At 48.4% G+C, this 26,198-nt stretch overlaps 1 protein-coding gene across 3 annotated transcripts in view; it reads right to left on the minus strand.

Annotated features, from left to right (window-relative positions):
• GRIP1 (glutamate receptor interacting protein 1) overlaps nucleotides 1-26,198 on the minus strand; it is a 310,370-nt gene that overhangs the window by 49,773 nt on the left and 234,399 nt on the right. For 2 of the 3 annotated variants that reach the window (XM_068160947.1, XM_068160945.1), the window contains exons 8-10: nucleotides 22,081-22,228; nucleotides 18,472-18,641; nucleotides 8,848-9,003 (exon numbers count right to left, since the gene is read on the minus strand). In XM_068160947.1, the coding sequence (XP_068017048.1) occupies nucleotides 8,848-9,003; nucleotides 18,472-18,641; nucleotides 22,081-22,228 (474 nt within the window). The remainder of the gene's footprint in view (nucleotides 1-8,847; nucleotides 9,004-18,471; nucleotides 18,642-22,080; nucleotides 22,229-26,198) is intronic. The other variant, XM_068160948.1, reaches the window with a different exon arrangement.

The raw sequence follows: 26,198 nt of genomic DNA on the forward strand, positions 1-26,198 counted from the left end.
TGTTCTGGGGCTGCTTGCCTGGGAGAAGAGACCAACCCCTGTCTATCTACAACCTCCCTTCACGGAGTTGTAGAGAGCAATGAGGTCTCCCCTGAGCCTCCTCTTCTCCTGGCTAAGCAACCCCAGCTCCCTCAGCCTCTCCTCACAGGGCTGTGCTCCAGACCCCTCCCCAGCTTTGTTGCCCTTCTCTGGACACCTTCCAGCAACTCAACATCTTTCCTAACCTGAGGGGCCCAGAACTGGACACAGGACTCAAGGTGTGGCCTAAGCAGTGCTGAGTCCAGGGCAGAATGACCTCCCTGTTCCTGCTGGCCACACTGTTCCTGATGCAGGCCAGGATGCCATTGGCCCTCCTGGCCACCTGGGCACACTGCAGGCTCATGTTCAGCCTACTATCAACCAGTACCCCCAGGTCCCTTTCTGCCTGGCTGCTCTCCAGCCACTCTGACCCCAGGCTGTAGCACTGCATGGGGTGGTTGTTGTTTCAGCAACCAGTGTGCTTCCATAGATCATGAGGAAAGAAAAAGGATTTTGGGGTCTCTGAAAGGAATTGGGGGGGACCCTTCTGTGTGAAACACAGGTGACTGCTTCTCTGCTCCTGATTTCCTCCCTCTCTGCTCCTGATTTCCTCCCTCTCTCTATTTTCACTTTTGTCCTGAACAGGCTGCATTGCAGAACAAATCAAGATAAGAAGCACATTGAGCTTCAATGTAATTACCTATGGAAGGTAAAGACTGCACCTTTGGCACTTTGATCTCTGCTTAAATGTCTCTTTGTACCATTATGTGAATTGCCCCAGTGACAAAGTACTGCTTGTCATTATGTCCTACAAAGAAAGCTAGAGTTTCCCATTCCTGTTCAGCCCAGCAAAGGAACCACAACCCTCAAATGCTGAGCATGGTGAATGTTTTTCTGTTATAAATGTATGCCATTACCTCCCTACCTCTAATTTCCTTCAAGGCCCATTCCTGCCTCAGATAAAAGTCCCTGGTTTATCTGAGGGCTGGTTTAGTTCGTGGTTTATGGGAGAGATTGTTAACTGTGGAATTTTTCTTTCTTGGATGTGGGGCAATAACATAGTTTTTGCATTATAGACAACATCAGCACAGCTGCACAAGCATGTCACAGAGGTTGTATGAATGCTTCCTGTGCATTGGGGCTACAAGCACTAGGCATTTGCTCTGAGGCAGTATAAAAGCTAATCAATGTGGCACAGTTGGCAGTGACACTTCTGTCGCAAAGGTTTTGCTTGCCCAAAGCCTTTTGGGTTTCTGTTTTCTCCCAGCAAAGCTCCCTTCAGCTCTGAAACTCTCTTTTCTAAATGGCTGCCTGTTCTCACTCACAGCCTGCTTTCCTTTTCTTTTGTAAGTATTGGGTATTACAGAATGTTAGGGGCTGGAAGGGACCCCTGGAGATCTTCCAGTCCAACTCCCCTTCCAGAGCAGAACCACAGAATCCAGCACAGGTCACACAGGAACACATCCAGATGGGCCTTGAAAGTCTCCAGAGAAGGAGACTCCACAACCTCTCTGGGCAGCCTGCTCCAGTGCTCTGTGACCCTTACAGTCAAGAAGTTCTTCCTCATGTTGAGGTGGAACCTCCTGTACTGGAGTTTCCTTCCACTGCCCCTTGTCTTATCACAGGGTGCAACTGAGCAGAGCCTGTCCCTTCCTTCCTGACACCCAGCCTTCAGGTATTTATAGACATTGATTGGATCCCCTCTCAGTCTTCTCCAGACTAAACAGCCCCAGGGCTCTTAGCTTTTCCTCATCAGGCAGTGCTCCAGTCCCTTCATCATCCTTGTAGCCCTCCCTTGGACTCTCTCCAGCAGATCCCTGTCCCCCTTGAACTGGGGAGCCCAGAACCGGATGCAATATCCCAGGTAGGGCCTCACCAGGGCAGAGGAGGAGAACCTCCAGTTACTCCATAGCTTCCTTCTTACTGTTTCTTTTACCTGCACCCAGTACCCAAATGTAAATACTAATAACCTGTTCTTAGAAATGGCCACAAACTTTAGTATTTACTGCACATGAGAAATAGCTTTCTCCAGCCCTCAGCACTGCAAAGCCTAAAATATAGTATCACAGTATCAGTCAGGGTTGGAAGGGACCACAAGGATCATCCAGTTCCAACCCCCCTGCCATGGCCAGGGACACCCCACACTAGATCAGGCTGGCTAAACCAAATAAATTCAGAGTTAATATAATAGCAGATCCCTTAATGCCCTTCTAGAAACGTCTAAATTTAGGGCATCCAAGCCCATGAAAGTTCCATTTTCCCTTTCTTTAAGGTCATACAATAATTGCTGGTCAGCTGTGTCTTTGTGGCCCATCACTTCTGTGTCCATTACCCTTGCGCAGCATCTAGATGATGATTCTCTAACTTTCTTATTCTTTTCCCAGTGCCCTGTTGAGGACCTAAAGGTCTCACAACATTAATTCCAGCTTTTAGGACAGCTCAAGTTTTAATTCACATCAGGAAATCAAGTTACTATTTGTGGGGTTTAAAAGTCACCCTGACAAATAGTTTGATGCTGTGGACACTTAAAAGCGACAACCAGGAACCCACTCTCGAACCCACTCCCAACAAAACCCAACCCTAACCCACTCCCAAAGTAAATGGAACAGAAACAGGAACAGCAAGAAAAAAAAGAGCAGAGATGAAAATACTCTTTCCAAATCACATAACAATAGCTATCTGCTAAGCCTCTGTAAAATGCTACAGGTACCCAAACCCATGTTTGGGTCTGTAGCACAATAATAGCTGAGTTGAGTTAGAATCATAGAACGGTCTGGGTTGGAAGGGACCTCCCAAGGTCATCCAGTCCAACCCCCTCTGCAGTCAGCAGGGACATCCTAGAATCACAGAATCAATAAGGTTGGAAAAGACCTCAGAGATCATCAAGTCCAACCTGCCACCCAAGACCTCATGACTACAATCCTCCACTAGATCAGGTTGCCCAGAGCCCTGTTGAGCCTCACCTTGAATATCTCCAGAGATAAAGCCTCAACCACCTCCCTGGGCAACCTGTTCCAGTGTTCCACCACCCTCATGGTAAAGAACCCGTTCCTAACATCCAATCTAAATCTGCCCTTCTCTAGTTTGAAGCCATTGCCCCTCATCCTGTCACTGCAGGCCTTTGCAAACAGTCTCTCTCCATCCTTCCTGTAGCCCCCTTCAGGTACTGGCAGGCTGCCATTAGGTCTCTCCAGAGCCTTCTCCTCTCCAGGCTGAACAATTCCAGCTCCCTCAGCCTGTCTTTGTCGCAGTGGTGCTCCAACTCCCTAATCATTTTCATGGCCCTCTTCTGGAGCTGCAGCAGAAACTGCTGCCTTTTTTTTCTCCTTTCTTTCTTTCTTCTTTTTTTTTTGGTTGCTTGATGGATTTGAAATTTTACAGTCCAGAAAGCAACCTTATTGATTTCAAAAGGGGGCCTGGATGCACACGCAGTTTCAGTGACCCCTAGTTGCCACTGTGAGGGGCACACTTCAGCATACTTGCCTAGTTTTGGCCCTGGGGACTGCAGTTAATATACTTGAATTTATAGATTATGTGCTTGTTACTTTTATTCCTGCAGCCAGCTGAGAAGCAAAGCAAAAGGTATTCAAATCTATGTATGGAGTTTATTATGCTTGCACTCTCCAGCTTTGACCCTTGAGGAACTGCAAAACGTTCACTACTCCTCCTGCTAGCAGCTGACTTGCTGCCCAAGCTGTCAGCTCGTGGCTTGGACAGCAACACTCTGTGCTGGGTTAGGAGCTGGCTGGAGGGCCGAGCCCAGAGAGTGGTGGTGAATGGTGCCACAGCCAGCTGGCAGCCAGGCACCAGTGGTGTCCTCCAGGGATCAGTGTTGGGCCCTGTGCTCTTTAATATTTTCACTGATGATCTGGATGAAGGCATTGAGACAGTCATCAGCAAATTTGCAGATGACACCAAGTTGGGAGCAGATGTTGGTCAGTTAGAGGGCAGAAGGGCTCTGCAGAGGGACCTTGACTGACTGGATAGATGGGCAGAGGCCAATAGGATGGCATTCAAGAAGTCCAAGTGCCAGGGGCTACACTTTGGCCACAACAACCCCATGCAGAGCTACAGGCTGGGGTCAGAGTGGCTGGAGAGCAGCCAGGCAGAGAGGGACCTGGGGGTGCTGATTGACAGCCACCTGAACATGAGCCAGCAGTGTGCCCAAATGGCCAAGAAGGCCAATGGCATCCTGGCATGCATCAAGAATAGTGCGACCAGCAGGAGCAGGGAGGTCATTGTGCCCCTGTACTCTGCATTGGTTAGGCCACACCTTGAGTCCTTTGTCCAGTTGTGGGCCCATCAGTTTAAGAAGGACATTGAGACTCTTGAATGTGTCCAGAGAAGGGCAATGAGGCTGGGGAGAGGCCTTGAGCACAGCCCTGTGAGGAGAGGCTGAGGGAGCTGGGGTTGTTTAGCCTGGAGAAGAGGAGGCTCAGGGGAGACCTTCTTGCTGTCTACAACTCCCTGAAGGGAGGTTGTAGCCAGGTGGGGGTTGGTCTCTTCGCCCAGGCAAGCAGCACCAGAACAAGAGGACACAGTCTCAAGCTGCACCAGGGGAAGTTTAGGCTTGAGGTGAGGAGAAAGTTCTTCCCAGAAAGAGAGATTGGCCATTGGGATGTGCTGCCCAGGGAGGTGGTGGAGTCCCCATCCCTGGAGGTGTTCAAGAGCGGATGGGATGTGGCACTTGGTGCCATGGTCTAGTCACGAGGTCTGTGGTGACAGGTTGGACTCGATGATCTTTGAGGTCTCTTCCAACCTTGGTGATTCTGTGATTCTGTGTGATTCTGTGACTTGGGTGTAGTGAGAAAACAGCAGCCATGCACTTCTCAGACACTCTCTAGTTTCTACCAGATATGCAAGTCCCAGGAACTATCACATAAATTGTTACAGAATTGTGTCTTGCTTTCAAGTACTAATATGAATGAAGTGCAAAACACTTTCAAGATTTAAACCTTGATTGAATAATAGAGGAAGTGCTTCCACAATTAATATAATAGCTTAAAACAAACAAACAAAAGCAGAGGAAGCATAAAAATAGATCACAAGTGGCATAAATAAAGCAGGGCATGCCTTTGGTCTTTACAGCCACACGTTGGGAAAGGTGTGTGTAACTCATGCAATCGCTGTAAATTCCTGACCATAAAAGCCTTGCAACCCCCTGTACCATCACACTTCATCAACATCAATTTTGGCATGATCATGCTCAAGTCATGCAGGGTTTCCTAAATATAATTTGCAATGACATCTTTATACCATCCTTCCCCAATACATCCTTTTCTTCCCAAACGGCATCCTAAAATAGTCATTAAAAGTCACATTAAGAAAACCCTTCAATGATCCAACTGGAGTAACAGGAGGGGGCAAAACAATCCCATTGACATGAGAAAGTGTGCTACTCCTTCTCTGTGAAAAGAACAGCAGTGGATGCTACCTGGCTCTCATCAGTCCCCCCCAAAGGGAGAGGGGGAAATGTTTCCTAACACCTGTCAATGGATGGTGGAAGGGTACAGGATGAGACATTCGCTATCATAGTCACTTGGAGTACATTCAGGCCAGGGTATGTCTCCTAATCTGGCTGTAACTGAAGTGACTTGTATGTGTGTAAGTCTAGCAAGAGGTATAAAGAACTCTGCATGCTGACAGAAAGGGCAAGCAAGCCTGGCTGGCCAGCCAATTCCACCAAAGAATGCAGAATTAACCAGGTTGGAAAAGACCTCAGAGATCATCCAGTCCAACCTATCACCCAACACCATCTCATCAACTAAACCATGGCACCAAGTGCCTCATCCAGTCGCCTCTTAAACACTTCCAGTGATGGTGACTCCACCACCTCCCTGGGCAGCACATTCCAATGGCCAAGCTCTCCTTCTGGCAAGAATTTCTTCCTCACCTCCAGCCTGAACCTCCCCTGGTGCAGCTTGAGGCTGTGTCCTCTTGTTCTGGTGCTGGGTGCCTGGGAGAAGAGACCAATGCCCACCTGGCTACACTTCCCTTCAGGTAGTTGTATAGAGAGCAAGAAGGTCTCACCTGAGCCTCTTCTCTAGGCTAAACACCCCCAGTTCCCTCAGCTTTTCCCCACAAAGCTATGTTCCAAACCTCTCCCCAGGCTTGTTGCCCTTCTCTGCACACATTTGAGCAACTCAACATCTTTCTTAAATGGGGCAGCCCAGAACTGGACACAGTACTCAAGGCCAGCTCTGATTCAGGGTTGCTGATGCAGTCACTGCTTGGAGTGAGGCACAGATTCACTCAGCATGGGGCCAGCCCCATGTATTTCGTAGCATTCTATATCCAGACCTCACAGTGCAAATGCACAACAAACCACCCCACAAGAAAGCCTCATCCTAGTTCCTCCTAGCTAGAGATCTATTCAATCATAGCAGCTTGTCATCCTCAGGGCCTTCTGACTCGAGGAATCTTTCAGGTGGGCTGAGGTGCTTATGTAACTGTCCCACTTAAATCATGTGGCCTTGCTTTGAGCCTTCACAGGATAGCAAATTTCAGGGCAAGGCTTCCTTGAAGGAAAAATATAATGACACAAGTAACAGCTCCCAGATCCATAATAGGCTTAGCTTTCAGGATTAACAGTTCTGTGTTGGATGGGACAGCTATAACACAGCACCATCAAGAACTACTTTTTGCATCCAGCATTATTTTAGCATTCTTTTACTATTCAAACTGATTGCTATAACTGTAATGTTACTACTGTTTCCTAGGGACACCTTAGGACATGTAGGAATTGGACTCCTACAGATACCACAGCACAAATGGACTCAGTACCTTTCCATGACCCAGCAGAATGCTTTAGAACCTAACAAAGAATCATAGAATTGTTAGGGGTTGGAAGGGACCTCAAGGATCATCCACTTCCAACCCCCCTGCCATGGGCAGGGACACCTCACACTAGATCAGGTTGATGAGCTGTGGAAAATGGTTATCAGATCACAAATCAAAATGTACTTACAGGCAACAGGTAAAAATATATACGCCATTGTTTATACATGCCATTGTTTTTTCCTCCCCCTCTACTCAGCTCTGGTGAGACCCCACCTGGAGTACTGCCTCCAGTTCTGGAGCCCCTAGTACAAGAGGGATCTGGAGGTGCTGGAAGGTGTCCAGAGAAGGGCCAGGAGGATGAGCAGAGGGCTGGAGCACCTCTCCTATGAGGACAGACTGAAGGAGTTGGGGCTGTTCAGTCTGGAGAAGAGAAGGCTCCCGGGTGACCTAATTGTGGCCTTCCAGTATCTGAAGGGGGCTACAAAAAGGCTGGGGAGGGACTGCTCAGGGTGTCAGGGAGTGATAGAATAGAATAGAATAGAATAGAATAGAATAGAATAGAATAGAATAGAATAGAATAGAATAGAATAGAATAGAATAGAATAGAATAGAATAGAATAGAATAGAATAAACCAGGTTGGAAGAGACCTTCAAGATCATCGCGTCCAACCTATCACCCAACACCACCTAATCAACTAACCCATGGCACCAAGCACCCTGTCAAGTCTCCTCCTGAACACCTCCAGTGACGGCGACTCCACCACCTCCCCAGGCAGCACATTCCAATGGGACTAGGACTAGGGGGAATGGAATGAAGCTGGAGGTGGGGAGATTCAGGCTGGAGGTGAGGAGGAAGTTCTTCCCCATGAGAGTGGTGAAGCCCTGCAATGGGTTGTCCAGGGAGGTGGTTGGGGCCCTGTCCCTGGAGGTGTTTAATCCCAGGCTGGCTGAGGCTCTGGCCAGGCTGATCTAGTGTGGGGTGTCCCTGCCCATGGCAGGGGGGTTGGAACTAGCTGATCCTTGTGGTCCCTTCCAACTCTCACTGATACTGTGATACTATGAGACTATGCTTTGTGAAAGAAGTAAGAACAAGCAAGCAACAACAACAACAAACCCCCCCCCAACACTGCAAGAAAGCAAAACCTCATCTAGTCTCTCAAACATTCCCACACAGCTCCACAGTGACTTGGCTTTAGTTGGAGGCTGCTGGTTTGCTCTGCTTTTTGTTATGACCATGGGAAATTTTTCACTACAGCACAGCAACTGAGTGTTTTGTTTTTTTCCCCAGGGTGGACCTGTGAGCATTACTAGATGGAGCAGATGATTTACAGAGCAGTTCTCACTTCCCTGCTCTGGAGGAACTGAGCTGCTGAGGATCACACAAAGATAGACAAGCTGAAAGGAGAGGAGGCACTTAGATGGAGTCTGGGAAACAACACACTGACACAGCCACACTCTCTCTGGCCCAGTGAATACTCAGCCATAGCCAAAGTGGAACAGCCTGAAATACGTCCACCCTGGGCTGGGAAATTACTGACTGATGGGAAATCCATGCTTTGAATCCCAGGGAGTGGTCAGAAAGAAGGTTTCACTGCAGATTACGGTGTAGATATAAATATTAGAATGACCTAGGAGGTGCTGTGGCAAGACATTCTGCTTCTGTAAGGTCTGCACAGCTGGTTGAGCTGGCCAGCAATCTGGTATTTGCTATTCAGCTATGAATTCTATTCCCTGATGGAGAAGGGAAGAGTTGAAAAGGCAATCTGAAAAGCACTCCAGCAATGGTGTAACAAAGTCTTCCAGAACTGCCTGAAGAAAACATTGCTTTGTGTATCTCAGATGAGGCAGCTGTGCTGCACGGCCTCTACTCATCTCGTTGAGCAAACAGTTTGACACTGATGTTTCCCTACATCTAACAGAAACTCCAATTATCCTCTCTTCTACCTAGTAGATACAAATTAAGGTACTTTGTACCTTTTTTTTTCCTTGTACCTTCCCCCTCCTCCACCCATTCACTGCACATTTTGAGCAAATGCTGTTACCACCTACAGGAGCTTTTGAAGTCCTTCTTTTTCATCCTCCGCCTCATCATTGTCCCACGTGGGCTGGTGGAGTAGAGGCTGCGAGGTAAGGTCCCCATGTTCAGGGAACTCAGGCTGTATGCACTCATGGAGGTAGGAGAGAAGGATGAAGACACCAAAGCTGCTGCAAGAAATCAGACACTTGGCATACAGCACGCAGTCTTCACAGAAGAGTGCGGCACATGCCTGTAACTCAAGGAATCAAACAGCGTGCATGAGGCACAGGAGTGGTTTGTGCCTTTCCAGGAACAGAGACATTAAACCACAGAAGTGACCCTGGGCAAAAGCAGAGCCAGCATTTCATGACAATACCTGCTGGGAGTTAACAAAGACACCGTGGGACATTCATAGTACACAACTTATATTAAGCAAAACACGTTCAATTCCCCATCATATATCCATGAACCAGTGCAGATCAACATCTGTGGATACACTGCCTTCAGAAATGGCTTTTTGTAGCAAGGAACTTCTGACAGGGGCAATACTTTGCATTCAAAGGTGCTGCTTTATATACACTACCCAAATGGAATGATCTCCTGCGCAGCAGAAGAGCTGATTCATTCAGAATTCTCAAGCCTTTTCCTCTCTACTAAGGCTGCCATTGTTACAGGAAGGCAAAGGTGTCAAATGTCAGGAATCACTTTGGCATGGCTATGAAAAAACTTAGCATCCATAGAACTGAGAAGGTGTTAGTGCCTGAAATGGGAAAAGTGTAAGTGAAAGATGAGGGGAATGAGGAGGAGGAGGAGGGGGAAGAAGAAGAGGAGGAGAGAATAGGTGCGCAGGGAAAAGCATGGAACATTCCGAAGGCTTTTTTGAGGAGGTGCTTTCCGGCACGGCAAGGCTGGCATCCTGCAATGGTCAGGGTGGTAGGTGTTATAATGATGGGAGGTGAGGAGGCTGCTGGGGCTGCTGGCACACGGATCCCAGGGAAGCTGCCCGTTGCCTCTCGGAACCTGCGCTGCCCGCACGGGGGCGATGACGGAGAAACCAGAAAACAAAAGGACCAAAGGAGAAGGAAAAGTAACTGAATTGCACAAGCAAGCAAAACCCACAGCAGCCCAGAAATAAACATGAACTGAAAATAAACCAAAAGTGAAACAACACCTAACCTGCTCTCGTGCTCTTACCAGGGGGTGCTAGCTTGGGGGACAGAGTTTGCTCAGAGTAAATGCTTCTGGGTGGTTTTTTTTTGCTTGGTTTAGTTTTACTTCCTTCATGGTTCTCTTTAAAAAAGATTAGTACTAAGTCAATTCCTAATTTCACCCTGGCTTTAGCTGCTAAGACTGCAAATTTCCTTAGAATCATAGAATCACAGAATTGTCAGGGCTGGAAGGGACCTCAAGGATCACCCAGTTCCAACCCCCCTGCCATGGGCAGGGACACCTCACACTACAGCAGGTTGCTCACAGCCACAACCAGCCTGGCCTTCAAAACCTCCAGGGATGGAACACTGCACTGGTTAGGCCACACCTTGAGTCCTGTGTCCAGTTCTGGGCCCTTCAGGTTAGGATGGAGGTTGACTTGCTGGAATGAGTCCAGAGAAGGGCAAGGAAGTTGGGGAGGGGTTTGGAACACAGCCCTGTGAGGAGAGGCTGAGGGAGCTGGGGTTGCTTAGCCTGGAGAAGAGGAGGCTCAGGGGTGACCTTACTGCTCTCGACAACTGCCTGAAGGGAGGTTGTAGACAGGTGGATGTTGGTCTCTTCTCCCAGGCAGCCAGCACCAGAACAAGAGGACACAGTCTCAGGCTGTGCCAGGGGAGGTTTAGGCTGGAGGTTAGGAGGAAGTTCTACACAGAGGGAGTGATTGCCCACTGGAATGTGCTGCCTGGGGAGGTGGTGGAGTCACCATCACTGGAGGTGTTCAGGAGGAGACTTGATGGGGTGCTTGGTGCCATGGGTTAGTTGTTTAGGTGGGTTGGATTGGTTGATGGGTTGGACACAATGATCTTGAAGGTCTCTTCCAACCTGGCCTATTCTATTCTATTCTATTCTATTCTATTCTATTCTATTCTATTCTATTCTATTCTATTCTATCCTATCCTATCCTATCCTATCCTATCCTATCCTATCCTATCCTATTCTACCCTACCATTAATTGAAGGTTAAAAGTCTCTGCTTGCATTCATCTACTTTCAAAAGACCAACCAGTTGCTCTGCACAGCACTGTCTAAAATGGAGATGCCTACTTGCCACTCATTTCAATTTCCTGCATCCACACTTCAATTTTGCCACCATCTACTGCTGGCACTAGGCTATTCTGGGCACTAACAACTTCCCTGGGCAGGCAGAAAAACTCTTATCCTGAAGCCTGGTTAATAAAGAAGAGCTCTTATTGATTAACTGAATATGCAATTTATTTATTTATCTATTTAAAACCTTCTATTGCTGGCACTATGCTATTCTGGGCAGTTAACAACTTCCCTGGGACAGCAGAAAAAGCCTTACCCTAAAGCCTGGTTAATAAAAGAAGAGCTCTTATTGATTACCTGAATCTGCAATTTATTTATTTATCTATTTATTTTAAACCTTCTATTAGAATAAACCTTTATTAGAATAAACCTTCAAAATCATCGTGTCCAACCCATCAACCAATCCAACCCACCCAAACAGCTATTGCTGGCACTAGGCTATTCTGGGCAGTTAACCACTTCCCAGGGCCAGCAGAAAAACTCTTATCCTGAAGCCTGGTTAATAAAGAAGAGCTCTACTTGATTAATAGAGTAGAATTAACCAGGTTGGAAGAGACCTCAGAGAACATCAAGTCCAACCTGTCACCCAACACCATCTCATCAACTAAACCATGGCACCAAGGACCTCATCCAGTCTCTTCCTAAACACCTCCAGTGATGGTGACTCCACCACCTCCCTGTGCAGCACATTCCAATGGCCAATCTCTCTTTCTGGGGAGAATTTCTTCCTAACATCCAGTCTAAACCTCCCCTGGCACAGCTTAAGACTGTGTCCTCTTGTTCTGGCTCTGGTTGCCTGGGAGAAGAGACCAACCCCCACCTGGCTGCTTATTTAAAACCTTGATCTTCAAACCTTTAAAATGATCCTTTCCTGGATGAAAGTTGAGACCACATTTGATTGCTGATTCTACATCTGGGGAGCCTGGAATATGCCACAAGTGAATGCCAGTGTTTATGAAGAGAATGGGAAGCATTTCAGTTGATGTACCAAATGCTAAAGGAAAATGGCTGAAGTCACCCTTCATTAAGTACAGTCTGCTCCACATTAAATTAAGCATAGCCATGTGCTTGCTGGACCAGAGAGGAACACTGCAAATTGGAAACTATTCACTGGGCTTTTGTCTTAAAAACACTGAGGAATTCACTTGTACCATGAAACATAAATTTGGTCCATGAGCTGTATTAGCTGTGCCCCTCTGCTGCCTGCTAGATCAAGAATGGCTGCAGACATATAGAATAGAATTAACCAGGTTGGAAAAGACCTCAGAGATCATCCAGTCCAACCTATCACCCAACACCATCTCATCAACTAAACCATGGCACCAAGTGCCTCATCCAGGCTCTTCCTAAACACCTGCAGGGATGGTGACTCCACCACCTCCCTGGGCAGCACATCCCAATGGCCAATCTCTCTTGCTGGGAAGAATTTCCTCCTAACCTCCAGCCTAAACCTCCCCTGGCACAGCTTAAGACTGTGTCCTCTTGTTCTGGTGCTGGCTGCCTGGGAGAAGAGACCAACCCCCACCTGGCTACAACCTCCCTTCAGGGAGTTGTAGAGAGCAAGAAGGTCTCCCCTGAGCCTCCTCTCCTCCAGGCTAAGCAACCCCAGCTCCCTCAGCTTCTCCTCACAGGGCTGTGCTCCAGACCCCTCCCCAGCTTTGTTGCCCTTCTCTGGACACCTTCCAGCATCTCAACATCTTTCCCAAACTCAGGAGCCCAGAACTGGACACAGGACTTCCCTGCTCCTGCTGGCCACACTTTTCCTGATGCAGACCCGTATGACATTGGTCTTCTTGGCCACCTGGGCACACTGCTGGCTTATGTTCAGCCTAGTACCAACCAGTACCCCATGCTGGACTTCAACAGCAGTTAAAAGTCTTTACTGTTCAGGCTGAACCCATACCTTGCATTCAAATCATGTCCCATTATGTCCCCACAGCCCTGTGGGGTTGTTAGGATTCTGGAGTACCTTGCACTGCCCAGCCTGGCCCTGTGCCCTCCCTAAGGGTGCCCCAGGCCTGTGCTCCTCCCTGAGAGGACCCTCGCTGTGCCCTGATGTGTTTGAATCAACAGAATTGATTTGTTTTCCCCTCAAATGTGAGGGGTGGGGGTACAATGCCAGCACCACTAGGAGCATCTGGAGTCACCCTGGGGTACCTCACCCTCTGGCTTCAGTGCCAGTGACCTCTGGGACTAGGGAAAAGTCTCCTGTCAGCCAGGGAAGTCTTAGAAACTGCAGCCATATGTAATGTTACTGGCTGTCCTATTGTCTCAGACAAAATGATCTCTTTGACTTGTGTGCAGACACAGCCAGATTGCCAAATTTTAACTATGCTGTAAAAATTGAAATCTGATAAGAAAAAAATGTGGCCAGGTGGATTTTCATTCTTTTCAAGTTGCTGTGAGACTGGGTTTAATTAAATAGACTCCTTCCAGCAATAAAATTATCTGGTAGTCTTTTGATATCTCTTATTCTTTTTTTACTGCTATATTTTCACCCTGGGAGTGGAGATACAAATGTCCCCCACAGTGGGAAGGCACACGCATTCAGTTTGCTCAGCCTGCAGAAGGATAATCCCAATTCAACAGAAGTTCTGCAAAAGGAAAAATAAAAACCCTATTGTGTGCACAGACAGTAATTTAGCAGTAATTTGAGCCATTCCAAGCCAGGATTGTGTAGAGCCAACATAAAACTAATAGGGCAGCAAGAGAGCTGAACGTTAGCAGCACAGTAAAAAAAAAGGGGGGTGGGGGAGGGGGAACCCTCCCTCCCCCCATGAAAAGAAATCTGATATCTTATAGCTCTCTCCATTTTATTTGAGGGCTAAAACTGAAATTTGTTTTACATGCTGGCTTTGCTGCCCATCTTAAATCCCTAACATGGGATGGCATTCAACAAGTCCAAGTGCCGAGTGCTGCACTTTGGCTACGGCAATCCCATGCAGAGCTACAGGCTGGGGTTGGAGTGGCTGAGAGCTCCCAAACAGAGAGGGACCTGGGGGTGCTGATCGACAGCCACCTGAATATGAGCCAGCAGTGTGCCCAGGTGGCCAGGAGGGCCAATGGCATCCTGGCCTGCATTAGGAATAGTGTGGCCGGCAGGAGCAGGGAAGTCATTGTGCCCCTGTACTCTGCTTTGGTTAGGCTGCACCTTGAGTCCTGTGACCAGTTCTGGGCTCCTCAGTTTAAGAAGGACATCAAAACACTTGAAGGTGTCCAGAGAAGGGCAACAAGGCTGGGGAGAGGCCTTGAGCACAGCCCTGTGAGGAGAGGCTGAGGGAGCTGGGGTTGCTTAGCCTGGAGAAGAGGAGGCTCAGGGGTGACCTCATTGCCCTCTACAACTACCTGAAAGGTGGTTGTAGCCAGGAAGGGGTTGGCCTCTTCTCCCAGGCAACCAGCACCAGAACAAGGGGACACAGTCTCAAGCTGTGCCAGGGGAGGTTTAGACTCGAGGTGAGGAGGAAGTTCTTCACCGAGTGAGTCATTCGGCATTGGAATGTGCTGCCCAGGGAGGTGGTGGAGTCACCATCCCTGGAGGTGTTCAAGAGGGGATTGGACGTGGCACTTGGTGCCATGGTCTAGTCATGAGGTCTGTGTTGATAGGTTGGACTCGATGATCCTCGAGGTCCTTTCCAAGCTAAGTTATACTGTGATAAAACCAATAACAGAACTCAACAGACACAGCCCTAACGACTCAGCTTATCGCAGACACAGAGAAGCTGCCTGTTGAACACTGCAGCATCTAGGCCATGCCACAGCTGATGGAAGATTCTTTCCAAGAGGGTACCTGCTTCCACAAAGCATGTTCCATCCTGAATGGGTTGTGATATTGGGGTAGCATCACCTGGTGAGGGGCTGGGAAGGCTGTAGAGATCCTAGTTGTTCTGCCTTACTTAAGAAAGCAACTATATCACCTTAGGGAGATTTCTCCCCAAAGGATGCTCTTGGGTAGGGTCAGTATCATAGAATCAACCAGGTTGGAAAAGACCTCAGAGATCAAGTCCAACCTATTACCTGATACCCTACACCTCATGACAACTAAACCATGGCTTCAAGTGCCATATCCAAGCCTTTTTTGAACACCTCCAGGGATGGTGACTCCACCACCTCCCTGGGCAGCACATTTTCCAATGGCTAATTACTCTTTCTGGGAAGAACTTTCTCCTCATCTCCAGCCTCAGCTTGCCCTGGTGCAGCTTGAGACTGTGTCCTCTTGCTCTGGTGCTGCTTGCCTGGGAGAACAGACCAAACCCCACCTGGCTACAACCTCATTTCAGGTAGTTGGAGAGGGCAAGGTGGTCTCCCCTGAGCCTCCTCTTCTCCAGGCTAAGCAACCCCAGCTCCCTCAGCCTCTCCTCACAGGGCTGTGCTCCAGACCTCTCCCCAGCCTCATTGCCCTTCTCTGGGCACCTTCAAGTGTCTCAATGTCCTTCTTAAATTGAGGGGCCCAGAACTGGACACAGGTTTATTCTATTATTCTATTCTATTCTAAAATGTGGCCTAGCCAGTGCTGAGTACAAGGCACAATGACTTCCCTGCTCCTGCTGGCCACACTCTTCCTGATGCAGGCCAGGATGCCATTGGCCTTCTTGGCCACCTGGGCACCCTGCTGGCTCATGTTCAGCCAGCTGTCAATTGGTAACCCCAGGTCCCTTTCTGCCTGGCTGCTCTCCAGATCCCCTTGATGTGATTTTGTAACAGCCAGTTCTTAACTCTGGCAAGGAAGAGCATTGCTTTATCTAAGTGTCTGCACTATGTCAAGGTACATTAAATCATAGACTCATAGAATCATAGAATGCTCTGGGTTGGAAGGCACCTCTGAAGATCATCTAGTCCAAACCCACCTGCAGTCAGCAGGGGCACCTTCAACTAGCATCAATGTGTTTTAAATGGTGGTTAAGAAACTAATTGTTTCAAATAACACAATCATCTGCAAAAACCTTCGGCCCTGGTACTCATCTTCCCCCAAGAAACACTCTTCAAAGGTCCTTTAACCAGCCAGAAATGGCTTGTGTGATATTTTTGCTTCAAAACAATGAAAGATCTGTTTGCAAAGTGCTATCACCACTGTTGTAATGCTCTTTGCCTCACTGCCACTCTAACAGGCTTAAGTAGAAAGGGGACAAAGGTGCAGCTGAATAATGGATGAACATGGGATTCCAAGGGTTACTTTCTGTTCATCCTGGTCTAGGCTGTTTCCTCAGCCAGTAGTTCAATATTCAGCACTGACAAAATGACTAGAGCATTGCAGATCCAGGGTCAGCCTGGACCTTAGATAGATGTACAAAAACATTGGTATAGGTTTAGGACTGGGTGTCCAACAAGTCTAGGGAGAGGCCTTGAGCACAGCCCTATGAGGAGAGGCTGAGGGAGCTGGGGCTGCTTAGCCTGGAGAAGAGGAGGCTCAGGGGAGACCTTCTTGCTCTCTACAACTACCTGAAGGGAGGTTGTAGCCAGGTGGGGGTTGGTCTCTTCTCCCAGGCAACCAGCACCAGAACAAGAGGACACAGTCTCAAGCTGTGCCAGGGGACGTTTAGGCTTGAGGTAAGAAGAAAGTTCTCCACAGAAAGAGGCCATTGGGATGTGCTGCCCAGGGAGGTGGTGGAGTCACCATCCCTGGAGGTGTTCAAAAAAGGCTTGGATGTGGCACTTGGAGCCATGGTTTAGTTGTCAGGAGGTGTTAGGTATTAGGTAATAGGTTGGACTTGATGATCTCTGAGGTCTTTTCCAACCTGGTTGATTCTATGATTCTAATTTTGGTCTAGTGGGGAGGGGTGTGCAGTGAAGCCTGTTGGGGGGCAGTTTGGTCTGCTCCTGGGCCTGCTGAGGCTGGTGGGGGGGAGGTTTTGGAAGGTATCTGGCCTGGTAGACCTAATTTGTGTACATATTCCTCTTCCCTGAATACCTGTTGTGTTTCTGTATATATTTGTAAACAGCACACATATTTAACCTCCAGTTCTGTGCAAGTGGTTTTCTGCCCTTTTGCCCTGGGCAGCTCAAAACAAGGATGAACATTTACCCCCAGTGGCATGTCTAGGGATCAGAAGTCTTAGCCTAAACAAGGCTGAAGCACAGTACCATAGGCTCAAAAACCTCAAAAACCACCCAGGGAGGTGGTGGAGTCACCATGACTGGAAGTATTTAGGGAGAGACTGGATGGGATGCTTGGTGCCATGGTTTAGTTGATTAGATGGTGTTGGGTGATAGGTTGGACTCGATGATCTCAAAGGTCCTTGCCAACCTGGTCTGGTCTGGTCTGGTCTGGGCTATTCTATTCTATTCTATTCTATTCTATTCTATTCTATTCTATTCTATTCTATTCTACTCTATTCTACTCTACTCTACTCTACTCTACTCTACTCTACTCTACTTTATTCTGCTCTACTCTATTCTATTCTCACTGGTTCACACTGCAACACAGGTGCCTGTTCTCTGTCTATATGATAACCCATGGTACCTCCTGGATTCCCATCAGCTTGTAGCATTTTTGACTCAGTTTATGGGCATTTGTTAGATGACAAGACAGGCAGCCTCCATCTTCCAATGGCCATTATATTTTAGATGTGTATTTTATACATATAATTTGAAAATGGAAAGTCATCCTCCCTGAGGGTAATGGCATGGAAAAAGTCATCACAGTGAAAAAGGGCTGGGACCAAGGGAACTGTTTCTGAACAAACCTACTTCATAAGCACTGACGCTGAACCCACGAAGTCATCTCAGAATTACCTTTAAAGATGATGGCAAAAATAATAATGCCATTAGCCAGAGAAATCAGAAGAGTTTTTCTGAGAACAGGGGTAATTAAGGAAGCAGTCATAACACCAGCAAGGCAATATGCTGAGAAGAGAAAGAGCAATTGCCCATTGGAATGTGCTGCCCAGGGAGGTGATGGAGTCACCATCCCTGGAGGCATTCAAAAAGGGACTGGACGTGGCACTTGGAGCCATGGTTGAGTTAGTCAGGAGGTGTTGGGTGATAGGTTGGACTTGATGATCTCTGAGGTCTTTTCCAACCTTACTGATTCTCTGATTCTATGAAAAGAAGCTGACCGTGATCCTTCCTTTACGCTCTAAATTTAGCAATCTGGGGATCCATTTACTGAAGCATGCAGCTGTCCCCTAAAATGACTGCATCAGGCATCTCTGTGTGTGCATCTGCAAGTGTGCAGAGCCATTTCTCAGGAAAAGATTTCCCCCTCTATCCACAGGTACCTCAGAGGGTACATTAAGGCTGAGAAACCACAGAGATGCTCAGAAACGAAGGCAGATGCTTAACCTGGGGAGCAGAAACGCCGTTTGCAGACACAGCTGCTGTGACAGCTCTCTTGGCCCTTCAGCAAGGGCAGGAAAAGAGAAAGAGAAGAGCAAAGGGTGCATTTGGTGCTACAGATCCTCTTACCGTGCTCTGGGGCTTTCAGGGCGAGCCGTGTCTGGTGGTGAGGAAGGATCTCGAGCTTGACGTTGTCCGCTGCGTTAGCCAGAAACTGTGTCGCCTCCGCCAGCGTGCAGTACTCCATGCTGGTGCCGTCAATGGACAGAATATGGTCTCCTACATGCAGTGCACCGCATCTACACAAAAGGGGAAGAGAACCTCTGTGTGATCAGGCACGCCCTTCGCCTGGAACGCCAGTTTCACTGCCTTCAAACTGGTCATGACAACTATGAGCGCGTGTTCGGGTTTGGTTGTGGTTGGTTTTGTTTTGAGAGAGAGAGAGAGAGAGAGATATTTGTGTTTGGTAGGCATTGTCACAGCTCAGACTTTACATCTATCAATACAAACCTTAAAAACAATTCAGTTAATACAGCATATGCCAAGACATCACTCACAGAACCGGAATGGGGGCAGCTGACTATAAAGTTATGTGCGAATGGCGGCAGAATAAAATGAGAGGAGCTTAAGGAGACTCGAGTAACTTGGTCACATATCCCTCACACGAGCACCCAGTTCATCATCTTTTTGAGTTGTAATCCAGACATTCATTAGTACAAAAGCTGTCAATGACGATGAAATTATGCAGTAGTCAAACAAATAATGAAACCAGGGCTAGGCATGGCGGCTGGAGGGGTGGGGTGGGGAGGGGGCTAGCTGCTAAACCTCTTGCTGCACTCAAGAGACTGGCTACTGGATGAGTTGAGAAATGCAAACACAGCAGTCAGCATCCCGACGTACCAGTCAAGTGGACAGCTCCTTTAATTGGTTACCCCCTGCGAAACTGGAAGAAACAGAGGGAGAAAATTAAAGCATCCTGCACCATTGAACTGGAGAACACCCCGGGATCAATGGCCGTCACTCTCAAAGTTTCTACTGTAGGGAAAAGCCCACAGAGGAGCTGTAGACTCACTGCTACAAGTGGGTGCTACCGGAAGCACCATCCTCAAAGAGGAGCTACCAGGTAGGGTGGCTGGGGACATGCAGGAGGAATTTGCTGCTGAAACATAGTATCTAAGGAATTTTCAGATAGAGATATATATCTAGAAATAGAATAGAATAAACCAGGTTGGAAGAGACCTGCAAGATCATCGTGTTCAATCTATCATCCAACACCACCCAACCAACTAAACCTAGCACCCTATCAAGTCTCCTCCTGAACACCTCCAGTGACAGTGACTCCACCACCTCCCCAGGCAGCCCAATCCAATGGGCAATCACTCTCTCTGGGTAGAATTTCTCCCTAACCTCCAGCCTAAACCTCCCCTGGCGCATCCTGAGTCTGTGTCCTCTTGTTCTGGTGCTGGCTGCCTGGGAGAAGAGACCAACCTCTGCCTGTCTACAACCCACCTTAAGGTAGTTGTAGACAGCAATAAGGTCTCCCCTGAGCCTCCTCTTCTCCAGGCTAAGCAACCCCAGCTCCCTCAGCCTCTCCTCACAGGGCTGTGCTCCAAACCCCTCACCAACTTTGTTGCCCTTCTCTGGACTCGTTCCAGCAAGTCAACCTCCTTCCTAAACTGAGGGGCCCAGAACTGGACACAGGAGTCAAGGTGTGGCCTAACCAGTGCAGTGTATAGGGGCAGAATGGCCTCCCTGCTCCTGCTGGCCACACTGTTCCTGATGCAGGCCAGGATGCCATTGGCCCTCTTGGCTGCCTGGGCACACACACCAACACACACACACGCACCCAGGACAGAGCTCACAGCTCTGTTACGGAGCTGTAGAGCAACAGAACAGAAGAGAAGAGAATCAACCAGGTTGGAAAAGACCTCAGAGACCATCAGGTCCAACCCATGACCAAACACCATCTAATCAACTAAACCTTGGCACCAAGAGCCTCATCCAGTCTCTTCTTTAATGGGTGGGAAACGTCTAGCTTGGTTTATTTATTTGATCTTTTAAATAAATGGTTTAAAATGGTTTTATTTAAAGCTTTAAATGGAGTGGAAAAATTACAGCAAAGTAACTTTCAAAAACACAGAAGCCAGTCTTCCTAGCACCTGCCAGATTCTACAACACTAATAAAATATCCAGAGATCAGGAGTTTCATTTTGCTGTGCCCCAGCCAGTGATATATTCTGAAAGAACACTTCAAGGTTGCCAAGCCTCAAAATTTACTTCCCTTGACAGCTGTGCCATATTGTTGGCTCACTTTAAGAACTCCAGTGGGTTGTTTGCTCTTTTAAATACTAGTCCCTGCCACAGCACCACATTGAATAGAACAGAACAGAACAGAACAGAACAGAACAGAATAGAATAGACCAGACCAGGTTGGAAGAGACCTTCAAGATCATCATGTCCAACCCATCAACCAATCCAACACCACCTAAACAACTAACCCATGGCACCACGCACCCCATCAAGTCTCCTCCTGAACACCTCCAATGATGTTGACTCCACCACCTCCCCAGGCAGCCCATTCCAATGGACAATCACTCTCTCTGTGTAGAACTTCTTCCTAACATCCAGCCTAAACTTCCCCTGGCACAGCCTGAGACTGTGTCCTCTTGTTCTGGTGCTGGTTGCCTGGGAGAAGAGACCAACCCCCACCTGGCTACAACCTCCCTTCAGGGAGTTGTAGAGAGCAAGAAGGTCTCCCCTGAGTCTCCTCCTCTCCAGGCTGAGCAACCCCAGCTCCCTCAGCCTCTCCTCACAGGGATGTGCTCCAAACCCCTCACCAACTTTGTTGCTCTTCTCTGGACTCATTCCAGCAAGTCAACCTCCTTCCTAAACTGAGGGGCCCAGAACTGGACACAGGACTCAAGGTGTGGCCTAACCAGTGCAGTGTACAGGGGCAGAATGACCTCCCTGCTCCTGCTGGCCACACTCTTCCTGATGCAGGCCAGGATGCCATTAGCCGTCTTGGCTGCCTGGGCACACTGCAGGCTCATGTTCAGCCTACCATCAACCAGCACCCCCAGGTCCCTCTCTGCCTGGCTGCTCTCAGCCACTCTGACCCCAGCCTGTAGCTCTGCATGGGGTTGTTGTGGCCAATGTGCAGCACCTGCCACTTGGATGTATTAAATCTCCTGCCCTTGGACTCTGGATATCTGTCCAGCCTGGCAAGGTCCCTCTGCAGAGCTCTCCTACTCTCTAACAGATCAACTCCTGCCCCCAGCTTGGTGTCATCTGCAAATTTACTGATGCTGGACTCAATGCCCTCATCCAGATCATCAATAAAGATGTTAAAGAGCACAGGGCCCAGCACTGATCCCTGGGGTACACCACTAGTGCCTGTCTGCCAGCTGGAGGTGGCACCATTCACCACCACTCTCATAGTCACAGCAGACCTCTCAACCCCTGAGTTGCATAGTGCAAGCAGACAATGGTGGAGTACATGGGGGCTGGCTTATGTCATTATGTCTCCATGAATGAGCTGAAGTAAAGGGTGCCCTGGAATTTTAAGACCTGCAACCTTCAGCATATGGTCAATTTTATCTAAAAAAGAAAAAAAAGAGAAGAGGAAGGGAGGTTGGGGGTGGGGTGGGGGAGGGAAGGGTTCTTCTCAAACCAATCCAGAAGGAAACAAAAAGAAGATGGATGTATGGACCTGCAGTGCCAGCCCTGTGTCACACTCACCTGTCCGCGATACTCGCAGATTTGATTTTGTCTATGACAATGACCTGTTTGTTGCAGCACATCGAGGTAGATAGTGCAACCCCAAGAGCAGCACCAGGAGTTTTGGCAACTTCAACTAGCAGCGGGCCAGACGCTGTTGCTACTGAATCTGTTGAAATCAGACAACAAAAGATCAGTATGGTGCCAGTGCGGCACTTAGGCCATTTTCATACTTTCACAGAAGCACAGAATCTCGAGGGCTGGAAGGGACCTCAAAAGCTCATCCAGTCCAACCCCCCTGCCAGAGCAGGAGCACCCAGAGCAGATCACACAGGAACACATCCAGGTGGGTTTGAATATCTCCAAAGAGGGAGACTCCACAGCCCCCCTGGCAGACTCTTCCAGGGTTCTGTCACCCTCACAGGGAAAAAAGTTCTCCTCATGTTCACATGGAACTTCCTCTGCCTCAGCTTCCACCACTGCCCCTTGTGCTGGCACTGGGCATCACCCAGCAGAGCCTGGCTCCAGCCTCTGGCCACTCACCCTGCACATCTTTATCAACAGCAATGAGGTCACATCTCAGTCTCCTCCTCTCCAAGCTCCAGAGCCCACAGCTCCCTCAGGCTCTCCTCATGAGGAAGATGTTCCACTCCTATCAGCACTTTTGTGGCTTTGTGCTGGAATCTTCCAAGCAGTTCCCTGAGGTCCTTCTTGAGCTGAGGGGCACAGAACTGGATACAATATTCCAGATGCAGCCTCAGCAGGGCAGAGTAGTGGGGGAGGAGAACCCATTTGAAACCTCTGTGGCTACTTTATTCCTCTACCCAGACAACATATCACTTAGAGAACTTCCATAACACTGTCAGTTTAGGTGTCAAGAAGCAGCTCTTAATGTTGGAAACAAAAAACAAGAACATCATCATCAGTCTGGGATGTCTGGAAGCTTCTGACTGTGTCAGAATCAAAGATGGACCAGGGCAGGGAAGCAGGATGTGTTAAGCAAATCCCTCTCTTGAACACCTGAAGGTAATAATTACCTGGAATTTTAAAACTGGCATGTTGAAGAAACAGAATTAATTAAAAAAGTAGAAAATAGTAGCTGAGAAGCAAAAGAAGCTAGAGATACAAGCAAACTAAACTCTAGAAATATGAAATGCAATGAATATGTGCAAAATGTGTCCAGTTCTGGGCTCCTCGATTAAAGAAGGACATTGAGACACTTGAATGTGTCCAGAGAAGGGCAACGAGGCTGGGGAGGGGTCTGGAGCACAGCCCTGGGAGGAGAGGCTGAGGGAGCTGGGGTTGTTTAGCCTGGAGAAGAGGAGGCTCAGGGGAGACCTTCTTGCTCTCTACAACTACCTGATGGGAGGCTGTAGCCAGGCAGAGGTTGGTCTCTTCTCCCAGGCAACCAGTACCAGAATGAGAGAACACAGTCTCAAGCTGTGCCAGGCAGGTTTAGGCTGGAGGTGAGGAGAAAGTTCTTCCCAGCAAGAGAGATTGGCCATTGGAATGTGCTGCCCAGGGAGGTGGTGGAGTCACCATCCCTGACGGTGTTCAAATAAGGCTTGGATGTGGCACTTGGAGCCATGGTTTAGTTGTCAGGAGATGTTAGGTATCAGATAGTAGTTTGGACTTGATGATCTCTGAAGTCTTTTCCAACCTGGTAGATTCTATGATTCTATGAAATTATCTGGAAAACAAAGCCAAGCAAATCAAACCAAACCAAAACAAAGAAAATGAGTAGGTGAATAGGTTAAAGAAGGTTCCTAAAGTAATTATCAGAAAAGGAAGGCAAAGCCTGTGGACAACAGCTACAATGATCAAATGAAGAAGGGCAAGAAGGTGTCTCCCAGAAAGCCCTCCCAAAAAGGAAAGGACCATTTTGGAGCAAATGGTGAAAGTGCAGGAGGCATGACAGGTAGACATAGTGGGACTTCAAAGGAAAATGCATGTGAGGAGCTTCAGAAGATTCCTGTAATATCCTGTCAGGGGATGAAGTACTGCCTTGCAACAGGGCACAGAGAGTAAACGACCAACGCTGACAAAAGACAGCGGAAAACCAGGAGGCAGCAACGGTCGTGATTGACGATGGGGGTGAGGAACTATGCCCAAGAGAGACAAGAGCTAGACAGAACAAAGAAAAAAGACATCAGGCTGCTTCCTAAATGCCAAAACAAAGCAGGCAGTGGTAAGGGTGAAGTATATTCTGGAGGCTGCCTGAGAAGTCCTACTAACCGATACTCATCAATCAACAACTGGTATTAGTGGAGCAAGACATAGGAAGCAAAGGTGTCCTTTAAGGAAAGAACAAAAGACTGAGACAAAGAAAGTGACATCAGAAGCTTTGGGAGGTGCTCACATTCAGAATAAGGGAGGGGAAAAAAAGAATAAACAAAGACATAGAGTCATAGAATGGTTGCAAAAGACTTTTAATATGATCATAGAGTCCAACCATTATCTAACTCTACCAAGTCTGGGGCTGACCATGACCCTCAACACCACATCTGGGATCTGTGTGTGTTTCCCCAGGGGTCAGTGCTGGGCCCCATCCTCTTTAACATCTTCATTGATGATCTGGATGAGGGCATTGAGTCAGTCACCAGCAAATTTGCAGATGACACCAAGTTAGGGGCAGATGTTGGTCAGTTAGAGGGCAGAAGGGCTCTGCAGAGGGACCTCGACCAACTGGACAGATGGGCAGAGTCCAACAGGATGGCATTCAACAAGTACAAGTGCCAGGTGCTGCACTTTGGCCACAGCAACCCCATGCAGAGCTACAGGCTGGGGTCAGAGTGGCTGGAGAGCTGCCAAACAGAGAGGGACCTGGGGGTGCTGATTGACAGCTGCCTGAACATGAGCCAGCAGTGTGCCCAGGTGGCCAAGAAGGCAAATGGCATCCTGGCCTGCATTAGGAATAGTGTGGCCAGCAGGAACAGGGAAGTCATTGTGCCCCTGTACTCTGCATTGGTTAGGCCACACCTGGAGTCCTGTGTCCAGTTCTGGGCCCCTCAATTTAAGAAGGACATTGAGACATTTGAAGGTGTCCAGAGAAGGGCAAGGAGGCTGGGGAGGGGTCTGCAGCACAGCCCTGGGAGGAGAGGCTGAGGGAGCTGGGATTGTTTAGCCTGGAGAAGAGGAGGCTCAGGGGAGACCTTCTTGCTGTCTACAACTCCCTGAAGGGAGGCTGTAAGCCAGGTGGGGGTTGGTCTCTTCTCCCAGGCAACCAGCACCAGAACAAGAGGACACAGTCTCAAGCTGCACCAGGGGAAGTTTAGGCTGGAGGTGAGGAGAAAGTTCTTCACTGAGAGAGTCATTCATCATTGGGATGTGCTGCCCAGGGAGGTGGTGGAGTCCCCATCCCTGGAGGTGTTCAAGAGGGGATTGGATGTGGCACTTGGTGCCATGGTCTAGTCATGAGGTCTGTGGTGACAGGTTGGACTCGATGATCCTCGAGGTCTCTTCCAACCTTGGCGATACTGTGAGACTGTGATACATAATTCAAACACCTCTGGAGATAGTGATTCAACCACCTCTCTGGGAAGCCTATTCCAGGGCCAGACAAACCCTTTCAGGGGACTAATGCTGGAGCAAAGTTACCAAAACAGGAGGGATTAATATTCAGAGCACTGGATGCTGCTTTAAGAATACTAAGAAAAGATTCAACTGTGATGTCTTGCAGGAGTTCCTGAGATTGAAGCTGTAAAAGAACTGCAACTGGGCTTCAAAGCATGGAGGAAGAGAGAGATCTGATATACTATTCAGTCTTAAAGCTAAAAATTCAGTCAAAATGTAATTGAAGATAAAGACTGTGAAATGAGTTTTACTGTACAAAATTAACAAGCTTTGATGATGCATGAGACACTGGCACAGGTTGCTCAGGGAGGTGGTGGAAGCCTCAGCCCTGGAGGTTTTGCAGGCCAGGCTGGATGTGTCTGTGAGCAACCTGCTGTAGTGTGAGGTGTCCCTGCCCATGGCAGGGGGGTTGGAACTGGCTGATCCTTGAGGTCCCTTCCAACCCTGACAATTCTGTGATACAAGAAACTGAATGAGAACTTGGTTAACACTCAGCTGAGGTGTTCTGAGAGCAATGCAGGTAAATGCATGGCAGGGGGGTTGGAACTGGATGATCCTTGAGGTCC

The sequence above is a fragment of the Melanerpes formicivorus genome, unplaced genomic scaffold, assembly GCF_026170545.1.
Source record: "Melanerpes formicivorus ecotype bairdi unplaced genomic scaffold, bMelFor1.0.p_v2 SCAF_54, whole genome shotgun sequence".
Lineage (NCBI taxonomy): Eukaryota > Metazoa > Chordata > Aves > Piciformes > Picidae > Melanerpes > Melanerpes formicivorus.